The 12,337-nt window shown below is 43.6% G+C and overlaps 1 protein-coding gene across 1 annotated transcript; it reads left to right on the top strand.

The window, feature by feature from the left end:
* Window positions 1-1,014: 1,014 nt before the first annotated feature.
* Window positions 1,015-8,626, top strand: LOC108920402 (Krueppel-like factor 5). Its single transcript, XM_018729134.2, has 4 exons — window positions 1,015-1,390; window positions 3,425-4,250; window positions 4,663-4,722; window positions 6,434-8,626. The coding sequence occupies exons 1-4, from the start codon at window positions 1,184-1,186 to the stop codon at window positions 6,610-6,612; spliced, it is 1,272 nt and encodes a 423-aa protein (XP_018584650.1). The 5' UTR covers window positions 1,015-1,183; the 3' UTR covers window positions 6,613-8,626.
* The last annotated feature ends 3,711 nt before the right edge of the window (window positions 8,627-12,337 follow it).

The raw sequence follows: 12,337 nt of genomic DNA, 5'->3' as shown, positions 1-12,337 counted from the left end.
GCCCGTATGAAACAAGATAACTGAAAAAAAAAAGGTGTTCACCCTTCTCTCTTTATTTATTAAACATGTCTTTTATAGACTTTGGATAGTATACCTGTTATGGACTGGCATCCCATCCAGCGTGTACCCCTCCTAGCCTAGTGCCCAGCGGTTCGGGGATAGGCTGTCGACCACGACGACCCTGACAAAGACCAGCAGTTAACGAAAGTGAGGGGGTGAGAGTGAATGGTACACCTACACTTTCGTCCACATACCTGCAGCAGTAGTACTGCCCGTCACTGTTCCTCCCGTTATTGTTCCTCCAGAGTGTCCTATGCGAGAATATTCTCACGGTAAATTGAATTAGAATACCTGACATATCGAGCTAAGCACTGTCATTTCCCTACTAATAAAGGAACATGTGTGGAAGGGAAGGAAATACTTTGTAAGGTCTGCAAACCTATGCAAGAGTACTTCTAAATCTTTTTCCATGGTATTTTACTCAATGGCTGAGAGAGCTTATACAAAAGTATACATTTTAAATTTATACATGTATACATGTGTCCATCCACCAATCCAGGACAGGTTCAATAACCGCTTGTACTGAGCAGGATGGTGGTGATCCGGAACCTATCCCAGAAGCACTGGGGGATACATACGCCCTGGGTGGGACGCAAAAAATAATACTGTATACATGTATATTTTCAAATATAATAATATGGTTAAAATATTTTTCGTCATTTTCCGTTTTAAGAAAAAAAATTATGAGAAAAAATATATATTCGTAAGGCGTCCTTAAAACAATTAGTCGTCTTTGCCCATGATGATCACCCAGAAATGCAGGTCTTTCTGGAAGTTCGGCTTCCTAATCCACGTTCGGATCGCGGTGTAGGAATCCCAGCAGCTCGGCGGCGCTTCACGTGTCGTGGGCGTGACCTTGACGGAGCCACACGCCCCGCCCCGCTCTGCCCCGCCCCCCTTCCGTCGCCGTACAAAACCAGAGTGTGCGCGAAACCCTCTCAACTGAAGCGTAAATTGGCCCGTCCGATCCGATCTGGAGCGGAGTGAAGCGGCGCCCGGTCGGCCCAGTAATCCAGCGCGTTTCATTTAACCGACGTTTACTTCCCGTCGCCCGTTGCTGTGCGTCCGGGCTGTAGTCGATCGGCAGCAGCAGCAGCAGCAGCAGCAGCAGCTCCTCTGAGTCATGGCCGCAATGATGATGACTCTGAGCGCAGGGCTGGGTCCGGGTCCGGGTCCGGGCTTGGGGCAGGAGGACGCGCTCGGTGCGCTGCTCAGACCCGCACTGCTGCCCGACGACATCCAGGGGGGCGAGGAGTCCGATCTGTTCGCCGGCGGGGACACGAAAAGCGCGATCAGGGAGCGGGACCCGCGCGCCGATTACAACATCCAGGTAATCAAATGACTGACACCGCGATCTTCTTGCGCGCGCACACACGCACGCACGCACACACGCACACCTGGAAGACAGTCCGCTCTCTGATCACGAGCGACAAACACACACCATCCCAATATAGTCGATCCCATTTATCTAATATTAACATTTTGTTACGTTGACATGATTATATAATAATGCTATTTAAAGAGATGGTGTACTCATATGGAATATGACTATATATAATATTGCTCGGTTGGTATGTATATCCTGGCTTTTCTTGTCTGTCAAATGACTGCATTCATGTAAATCTAATATTATTTGAACTCACTCCTTTTCAGCTTTTAAAGTAGACAGTTTCCATGAGCAACACATGCACAATATTTCACAGCACGCTATTCAATTTGTATAATGCATCCACTGTATACCGCACTTTGTATATAATATATAAGCAAGATATTATATAAACAAAATAATGTCTGTATAATAAGGCCATGTGTATTTATAGTGATGTACTTTTGAGGGTACATATCCCACCTATTTTTCCTCGCATGAGGAGAAGGAGGTGTGATATGTGAGCCCAAGAATGTTGTTTCTCCTGAGGAGTGTGTGTGTGTGTGTGTGTGTGTGTGTGTGTGTGTGTGTGTGTGGAGGCGGCCTGGTGGGCAGTTGGCCGCTGCTGAGTGCTTACATCTGGTCACTTGACTACCGGCCCATCAACAAGTGACTCCCCCTCACCCACACACATAACTTGTAGCCTGGGATGAAAACTTCCCAGAACCCCTGACCTGAACCTCTCACCGTGCAGGAATGGTACAGCCCACACTGTGAGACATGAGCACCGAAAAAGCCACGTGTGTATGGATGGTCCTTATTAATTGTGCTGTGTAGAGAGAGCACCTGCACATGACCCTACACACGTACTGCTAAGGAGGTTCTTTTTTCCTCTTTATTTATTTATTTCCACAGCTGCTGCGGTAAAACCGCGACAGTGGGGAAGTCTCGCCGTTCCCAGCACACGTTGTGTTTGTCAGCACATTCTGTTTTGGGATCACACATGAGCAGGGCCTTTTTTACAGTGCAAGGGGGAATGTGGCATAAACTCATTGAGGACTCCTCGATAAATGTTTTCCCGATGACTCCGAGAGTCACGCCGGCCTCCTCGCCACCCGCACTGGCTCAGTGCCCTCGCAGAACAGTCGCGCTTTTTGGGCAAGTGTAGAGTTACCGATGTGCGGCTCGCGCCGGAACCCGCTCCGTTTCTCCTTCCTCTGCGAGGACATGCAGACACATGGCAGCACTCAGCCCTGAGTCACGTCAAGCGAGTGCGTTCTGGAAAAGAGCGCTCATGCAGATTGGCTGGAGATCTAAATTCAATTACATTTCTTTTTATACAGCGCTCTTCTCATGCAGAGACACAGAGTGCGGAACAAAGGGATAAGACAAATAAGACGGTTGACTATATACTAGAGTAATACATTATCCATACAGTTATTAAAGCTGTAAGTTTGTCTACTGGCCACAGAGGAAAGGAACAAAAAACTCCCAACTGAAAGTCAAGGGAGAAGGAAAAACTTCTGGGGGTCCGAGTGCCAACGGCCACCCTCCCCTCCTGGGCGTTCTAGATTTAAAAGACTTTTCAGTCCGTTTAGAACTCGTGATCGATGAATGGATAAGAGACGTGACTTACAAGATATTGGAAAGCAAAGCATATTCTCTACATTTAATTCAAACAGCAGTGTCATTCGCAGTGATTTTCTATGGTGGTATTGGGCATACTGGTTAAACTCGCTGACTCCCCGCTTGGAGGATACAGGTTCAAATCCCACCTCCAGCTGTAGTACCCTGTATCAAGGTACTTGCCCTGAACGGATACGGTAAAAATTACCCGAGTGCGTTAATGGGTAAGTTACCGTAAAGTGAGTAACGCCGTCAGTCACCCTGGAGAAGAGCATCGTCCGAACGCGTAAATGTGGTCTCGGTGCTGAGTTGTTGAACCTTTAAACGTGTTTTTTAATATTAATTATTTTGTTTTACTGCGATGTTCCTCAGGCTAAATTAGAGATGGATAAGTACCTGACGCCTCAGCTGTTGAACTTGCCGGAGGCGAAGAAGTCACGGCGGGACAGCGCGTCCGTGGTCGATCAGTACTTCAGCGAAGAGGGATCTCCGTACAGCATCAACATGAACGTGTTCCTGCCCGAATTCAACTACCTGCGCACCAGTTTGTGCCGACCGCCCCGGCCGGCCGTGACCCACATCAAGGCCGAGCCCATGTCTTTCCAGCATCCGAGCTGCCCCCACAGTGGCGCCGAGCCCACCCTCCCCGAGTTCACAAGCGTCTTCAGCCAGTCCGGCGGGACTGATGTCGATGGCGTTTTTGTCAAACAGGAAGTGTCCTCTGACATCGCTCACGACAGCTCCTTTTTCCAGCTCCTCAATTCCGAGATGGACGTGATGCTGCCGGGCGACCTGGCCGGCGTGAACCCGCACAGGAGCGTCCCCGTGTCTCCTCACGTTCCCGCCATCAGTGACGTGCACTTTGTCGGCCAGCAGACCGGAGTCAGGCCCTTTTGCAACGTGCACAGTGGGGGCTACGCCCAGCCCGGCCCCCTTGTCCAGCAGGCGCAGAAAGCGACCTGTCTCCCGCCCTCGCCGCCCGTGTCCGAGCCGGGCAGCCCCAACAGACAGAAAGAGCTCGCGCACAAGTTATCGCCGCCTCCTTCCTATGCGGCGACCATCGCCTCCAAGCTCGGCGTCCACAGTCCTGGTCTTCCGGCGGCTTTGCCTGTGTCCCCTCAGATGGTGCCGGTCAGGTACAATCGCCGGACGAACCCGGACCTGGAGAAAAGGAGGATACACCACTGTGACTTCCCAGGTAATCAGCACATGCATCTCTCTTTTAAAAAAAAAAAAAAACTTAAACATACGGATGTGTGCAATCAAAAGAGCATTTCCCCGTTTTTACCATCCCTAAGTGATTAATAGAAAACGTGGTTAAAATTCATGCTCGCTCCAGAAGCATCTGCAGAATGAAACAGACGAGGACAGCTGGTAGTAGACACGGTGCGTTCAGAAGGCTGCATCCGTCTGCTCTGGTTTCGTAAACATTACATCGCAGCTTGGGGGGGGGGCTGATTAATAACCAGAAAATAGTTTGTTTGCAATTCGCATGATCTGTTTATCCATCTTTTGTGATGAAACATTCTTCTTTTTTTTAATTTTTTTTTTTTTGCTTTTCCACTCAACACATGGGCCTGACAATATCCTTTCTGTCTGTGTTGAACCAGGATGTAAGAAAGTCTACACCAAGTCCTCTCACTTGAAAGCCCACCTAAGGACTCACACAGGTAAGGGTTTGGATGGGCTGTTTCTAGGGACCCGCAGCATGGTGTCGGCGGCAGCGGTGGCTCCCTGTTTTGGCGCTCCTGTGCCGTGTTGCTAGGCAGGAAGGAGCTCTTGGCATGCGAGCGGATTCATTTAGCGTTCCTCCCGAACTCTGTCCCGCACAGCTTCCTGATATAAAAGTCCATTAAAAAAAAAAAAAAAAAAAAAAAAACAGGTGGAACCTGACACATAGCTTGGAAAAAATCTTTCCCATCATTCCCCCATGCTGCATTTGCCTTTTTTCTGTTGCAAACAAAATAATTATTATCTTAAGTATAATTCAGATTCCATTACACATGGACCAGTACCAAGCACGCTGCAAAGGAATGTATGTTTTTATTGCGTACATACGAACGGGTATGTCCCAACTGCTACTTCTCTTTCACTTGTCAAGGATGGAGTTCCTTTCTCCATCCACTCAAAGGGGGGGAATTATAAGTATTTGGAAGTATTCGCTGTATGGCATTCACATGTCCTCTTTCTGATGTCTAAAAATGAATGTGTATTTCTGCTTTATTTGGCATGCAATGTGAATATGCTCAACGGGCCGGAGCTTCATCCATCACAAAGCTTTATCAGTACGAGAAACTATTGTGAGCAATTAAACTTATTGCATGTTAAATTAATGAGTAAGTTTAAGAATATTCCAGATGGCTCTTAAGCTGTAACTAATGGACAGAGTAGTTATTTCTTTGTTCACCTCCAGCAGTGGCATTCAACAAATTTAACCCAATTTCTCGTTCAAGGGGTAAAATATTTTTCAGACTAGTGAGGACGCAGTTTAACATATAGCAAAATATGGGTGCAAATTCGTCCGTTGGATTCTGGGCACTAATAACTCAAGGTTTACCATCTGTACCTCGTTGTCTCAAGTTTTTTTTTTTCTCCTTTTTTGCTGACTGCCGGGAGAATGTTTGTTGTCATGTGTTGGAGCTGCACTGGAAGGCCCTAAAGCGTTTCTCTGCACAGACATTGTGTGAATTATCAGAAGAAGAATTCCTCATAATGGAGCGATAATCACCCGTGATGGAGACAATCCTCTCTGCCCTTAGCGGTGGAAAGAGCTCAAGGCGACGCTTGTGTACTGTTGGCAGTCCAAACAAGTTAATGCTCGCCTCTTTTGTCTGCAATTTACCCTTGTTTGCGAAAAACTGAGCTACGCGCTTCTCTTTTGTCCCCGGTATTGCACCGCGAGGGCCGAACGGCTCGCGTAAGTTGCGTTCCCGCTCGCTCTTCCAACTTCCGTGTGGCTTCGGTTGCCGATGGCTCTCTGCAGCTCGTTATGTGGCCCAAGGGTCGAGACGCATATCGGCGAGTAATGAATACAGGGACTAGAAAGGCTAGGTGATAAAGAGCCTCTTTCGTTGTGATGGAATCTGTATTATTGTCGGCTTCCTATTTAATTGCGGCCCGTTTTTAACCAGTCGGGTATGCCGGATATGTACAAACTGTTGTAGCGACAGCTTGCTGTCTCGTCATATAAAGTCCCAAGCTTGAAGCTGACTTGCAGCCGCTCAAGATCAGCGCATCGATCCGTTCGCGTCGGACGTGCGTCGCTGTTATGACTCTCTCGTTGCCCACGCAAGTATTCCTTGCGGCCTTGCCAGGGATGAAAAAAACGGCGCCGAGCGTGCTCGAGGTGTCCTCACTGGCCTGCTCTCGTGTTCGTTGCAGGGGAGAAGCCATACAGGTGCACGTGGGAGGGCTGCGACTGGCGCTTCGCCCGCTCTGACGAGCTGACGCGACACTACAGGAAGCACACGGGGGCCAAGCCCTTCCGGTGCGCCGTGTGTAGCCGCAGCTTCTCCCGGTCCGACCACCTGGCTCTCCACATGAAGAGGCACCAGAGCTAGCCTACTCTTCATCTTCGTCATCACCGTAATCTGTGCTGGGGTGGGGTAATCATCTCAGCAGTTTTGTGCCCTGTCCAATGTTCTGTGTACTTCACATTATAGATTTTTTTTTTTTTTTTGTCCTCGTTGTAAAAAAAAATCTGGAAACCCACCCATTCCAAGCACATATTTTGGCATGATGAGTTATCATATTTAATTTATATTATCATGTACTTTGACACCATGTAGGGACTGCATTTACTGTGTTTATCAAGGTATCGATCTGTGGTCCATAGTGGACAGGATTTCTGGTCCTGATTTTGACACTGCTTAACTCATTTTATTAGTGAAGAAACTTCTCTTTCCTGAAATGTAACTCACTATGACAATGCTGGTTTAAACGAGTTGCAGTAAACTCTGTACAAAGACATTCTAGACCTGTTTTTCTAGAATTCTGCTTTCTGTATTACTAATGTTGTGTTTTTTTTTTTGTTTTTTTTTTTTTAATTTATTTACTTATTTTTATATTTTGATTTTTAAAGGAAATGTCAGTTAAATTTGCAGAGAAATGCATGGTCCAGCAAGTCTTTGAATGTCTAAAAACCTTACAGCGTAAAATGTATTCAACAGTTGAGTTTTTCACAGGTCTATACTGTATTCTTACCTTTTTTCTTATTTCAGATTGTATAGTTTCAAAGTTTTCTATAAAAATGAATTAGGTCTGGGAATATTTTTAGAACATAGATTTTTTTTTTTTTTTTTTCCCTTCCTCCCAGGGGTTTGACTAGAAGTGCTTGGTTATTGTTTGGCCAATCTTACAGTATATGCATACACTGATACTTGCACCATACTTCAGCCCAAAGAGAAACTCTTGAAGTTTACTTGACAGACTCAAGTGCACTTACCTTTTTTGACCAATATTGTGTAGCTATAAAGCCACAATGGGTTATGAATATATGGCGACTTAAGCAATTTCACTCCAAGTTTCCAGGTGTTGCGGTAACTTATTCATATTTTGTTCAGTTTAACTAGGGTACGAATGTGCACTGTGCCAAATTGGAATCAAATTGTCTCCATTCTTCCAATTAAGCTATTTTTCATAAATGCTGTATACTTGAACTAATCTTTACTACATGTAACTGGGAAAGAAAAAAAAATCACCCATTTATTGCACTGGAGTAGTACAGGATTCATTTGTTTCAAACTGAGAAAGAGTACTAATAACCTTAATGCTGGAACCGTTGCTACTGAACTTCAGTGATACCATTTAAAGCAATGTACCAAAGCATGTCGAAGCTGAAGCAAATTTAAATAATGGAGGTATAACTTCTGTAAACATCTTTGCGCGTGTGTGTGTGTGTGTGTGTGTGTGTGTGTGTGTGTGTGTGTGTGTGTGTGTGTATTTATATGGTATATACTGTATATTTCTCAAGCTGTTCATGGAAACACATGAACTTGGTATCAACTCGTTGCGAATACACATTTCATCTCAAGTGCCTTTGGAGGTCCTCTGATCAGCTATACTATGGACGCTAGAGCCCAGCTGTGCAGAACTTACCTGCTAACATGTCGAATCTGGATTTTGGATCACTGCCTGTTATTAACATAAACACGTGTAAAGCCTGGTTGTTTCCTGGAAATGTGTATTGTTTAGTTTATTTATTATGTAGGATAGTAATACAAAGTACAAAGATTACTGATTTTGCCAAAAATTGCTTAATGTAAATACCTGACAGTGTAAATACTTCTTTGCACAAGTAACAATTGTTTTATATAAATTTTGAAACAAGGGGGCTCACTTGTGGCCTGCCCTTCTGCCACATTGTGTGATTTTACTTTTTGTTTAAATTTTGTATGGACTTTTCAAAATTCAAGTGTGATCTGTAAGATGTTGAATGGCTAGAATACACCACCTTTGATTTTGGCCTGTGAACAATAAAGGTTAAAATACAGCTCAGTTACTAGTTCGTATACTTTTTTGACCTTCTAAAGCTTGTGCTTTTATTCCCTCCAAAAACCGCACATTAACAATGTCACCAAATTTCCTTCCACTCAAGATGCTTACTAATATATGTTAAAGTCCAACAACTTTTTTTTTTCTTTCATTCCCAGTCAAAACAGTTGTTCCCATAACACTGAGACTGTCTGAAAGTCTGTGAAAATGTTATTTTTCCATTAACTAAGAGAAGCTTGTGTAATTACTGTGTAGTTACTGGAAACAAGCAATAAATGGCACCAGTTAAAGTATTGGGATTTTAGCTACTTCAGAAAACACAAAAAAATGTAATGATTGTATTACAAGAATTCATTCCAGGGTTTCTTTGCTGTGAGTGGCACTTTTTTTGTACATGTATACAAATTATGTATATACAGTACATGCCTTTTTGTTTTACTGCTGTGACATATCAGGTAACAGACTTTTTTTTTCATCTTTCTTTGTGTAAAGTTTACAAATACAAACTTGACTAGATAATACAAACTGACATACACTGAGATGTGCGTGAAGATGTTTGTCATTAACAAATTTGTGAAAAGAGGTTAATTTTAAGGCGGATCACCGCAGAACAATAACTTCAAACTGCGTTCATAAACCTACATGGCATCTTAAAATGACAAAATAATTAAAAGAAAAATGAACCTTTTGCACAGTTTTCCATATGTGTTTGGTAACCACAGTAAATACTTGAGTATCGGTGACTCACGAGGAATCACATTATCTGTTTTATAATTCGCTTAGTCAAATTCCTTCCATTTGACAATAAAAAGTGAATCATAGAAGAAGTGAGCAGGGTGTATAAACCAGTTTATCAGTGGACAGGTTCTATCAAGACAGCTTAACATTTAAATTAGACATTGCCCAGAGTACCACTTTGAAAATGAGCTCTGCCACATACCATAGAGTCCTTCAGTATCTCTACACAGTTCCTCGAGTTTCCTTGACTCCTGTGACAGTAGAAGCAATGTTACTTTTAGCACACAAAAGGAAATAGATGATATTTGGGTTTTAAACTGGGATTTTTTTTTTTTTTCCCCTTTTTGGCCGTGTGTTCCTGTTTGACTCACTGGAGTAAAATAATGCTTGCGAATAATATATTTCAGATGTCAGAAACAAAGCAAACAACCTAGGGGCTGTGGATCCAGTCAAACAGCGTTTCTCTTTCCTCCCGTGGTTTCCTCCTACACACCACTCTCCTCCTCCCTTTGGCTCTCCTCTCATCGGAGCCTCTTACTGTGAGCGCTGTTGTCCTGGAACATGGGGCTGCTGGGGTCTCCTAACCCACCCTGGACTACTATGCTTCTCCTTGCTTGTGTCTAACCGAAGAATAATTCATCGGCGAGAAAGTCGGTGGAGCAGATGGCTCCGGGAATATTAATGCGCTGTGTTCGGGAGCAAAGTGTAACATATGGGGAAAGTGGCACCGACCCAGTTCCATTTTCAATTGTGCGCCTTTGGCCCATTTGATGCAGTGCAAAAGCAGCCGTTCACTGATGGAAGAGAATTATGGCGAGTAGGTCGTTGCATTTTCACTGTATACTAACAAAGAATTAATATACCTAACAATGTAATCCCCGATAAATCTAACTGTTGGAATGTTACTAAGAGTCCAAAATTCTCCCGTGTTCTGCTGAAATAAGATGAACAGGAATACTTCTTGCCAGGCTGAGTTTACTAATCACTAATGATCTACAGATGCTCTTAACATCCCTTTATTCCACAAGCTTATTTGTACAAGGAAAGAGAAACTTTTAAAAGCTGTTCCAGTGTAAGGGACAGAGTTCAGTTCTTGTGCACCATGCTTGACGGTATCTCAGACGACCACGTGCTGACATAATTCTATTTAATGACAAATGTAGTTAAAAAAAAAAAAAAAAAGTATTTGCTGTGGCTACAATTCAAGCTGCTTTCTTAAATTAAAATGAATGGGAAAATCCAAAAGTATTTTGTTTAAATAAAGAATTTAAAACTTTTTGCTTTCCCCCTCCCTTTGGAAGGGGCAAATGCAAATTTTTTAAATTTGCGAGAATCACATCTGGTCCCTGGCTTCAGTCCATTAACTCTGTTGTGCAGTTTTCCAGTTGGACTTCACAGACCACCCAAACATCACAGTCTGAAACTGGAAACACATAGTAATCATAATACAGCTTCTTTAGCAATTTGTTGAGGAATACCCTGCTTTTAGCTCTTTATTTCTTTTAACAAGTCATGGCAATTAGTGATTTTTTTTTTTTTCCCCTATACTCAGGACTTTACAACTGTTAAGAATCTTCTTTGGATTCCTGGATCTCTGTGATGAGTAATACTATCTGAATCTACACAGAGTCTCAGATACCTGTGATGCACAGTTATGCTGGGATTTTCCAGTGATTTTTTGCACTTACTGGGAAGTCAGAGCAGTGCTTTTGGACAGCTGGAGAATAACCTAAATTGAAATTAAGAGACAGAGCCTGGACTGACTTCTGGGAACCTGAACTTATGACCTAAAAGTCGTAGGTTCACATTCCGGTGAAAGAAACCCTCGAGTCATATACTTGAAAAAGGTCAGTTGAGTACTTCCACATACCATAAAACCTGGGCGAAATGCTTTTGAAATAAAACTGCTGGGTCGATAGATGGAAATGTGAGATATGAAACCTAGCAGCAGTTTTCAGTACATTTGCCCATTACGTTATAATGTTGAATCCTTTTTTATGGGCGAAAAGCAAACAGTGAGTATAGATTACTGAGCGCTTGACGTGTCAGAAGGATACGTGTAACCTGGCATGTGGACATAGGCCTACGCATAAAACTACTACAGGAAACTTTTATTTGTATTTGCACAGTATTAATTCAAAACCCCAAAGTAGCCCCAACCACTTCCTTTTTTTCTTTTTCTTTTTCATAAGGGGTCTGGGAATGCAGAGTGCTGCCAAAATTTTAGGTTAGCACACATTTACAGCATTTATGGTTGGAGTAATTGAGCGATCCCAACGGTACAAACCTGTTCCAACTCCGAGCCACCCAAAAAGCTAATCTGTAGCTCTGATTTAACTATGGGTTACCAAACACGGGCAGTCTGGGGTAAAAGGGGACTTTTCCATAATGGCATCTGTATGTGACAGATTAGTCAGGAACAGGTCCCTGTTGGGAACTCTGCACGTTCTCAGTATCAGGGCTGTTCTTGTAACGATTAACACGTGGATTTTGTCTGCAGTAAGACGTCGCTTACTGCGTGGGCTGGAATTTATGTCAACCTTATTTCATCATTTCCAGCATAACTCCCATTCGCATATCCTGACTCCACCCTCAGGAGATTGTACCAGGATGCCTGTCATAACAGGATGGTCTCTGCACCGCGTTTAATTTTGCTGGTTTATTGACTAGAGGCACATTTTAGTCACTTTCTTGCAAACCTGTGATTCACAGAAACCTTGTGAAGCCCTGAACTTTTTAATTATAAGTTTAACATTGTGATAAACTTTTCTCCCATGCAGGGTGAGCCCTCCTCATGCCCTATGCTTCTGGACCACCTTAATCCTTCAGCTGGCAAGCGCTCAATGGTGAAGCTGCCTGTGGAGCTGATATTACATGCAGAATTAAGCCGACATGAAGATGCAACATTATGTCAGTAAATACTCATTTCTTGGGTTTTACATTTTGGTGCCACGGTCATCAAACAAAATTTCTTCTTAAAACCTAAAGGCATAGGCAGAAGTTAAAATGTTTATTTACAAATTGCCTACATTAACGTGTGAATGGGTTTACCAC

Source organism: Scleropages formosus, chromosome 14, assembly GCF_900964775.1.
Source record: "Scleropages formosus chromosome 14, fSclFor1.1, whole genome shotgun sequence".
NCBI classification, from domain to species: domain Eukaryota; kingdom Metazoa; phylum Chordata; class Actinopteri; order Osteoglossiformes; family Osteoglossidae; genus Scleropages; species Scleropages formosus.
The sequence above is the reverse complement of the archived record's forward strand: the minus strand, read 5'-3'. Positions and strand labels throughout refer to the sequence as shown.

Coding starts and splice junctions, on each gene's coding strand:
- LOC108920402 (XM_018729134.2), top strand. CDS start 1,184: ATGGCCGCAATGATGATGACTCTGAGCGCAGGGCTGGGTCCGGGTCCG. Junction 4,251..4,662: donor ACACCACTGTGACTTCCCAG/GTAATCAGCACA, acceptor GTGTTGAACCAG/GATGTAAGAAAGTCTACACC. Junction 4,723..6,433: donor CCACCTAAGGACTCACACAG/GTAAGGGTTTGG, acceptor TGTTCGTTGCAG/GGGAGAAGCCATACAGGTGC.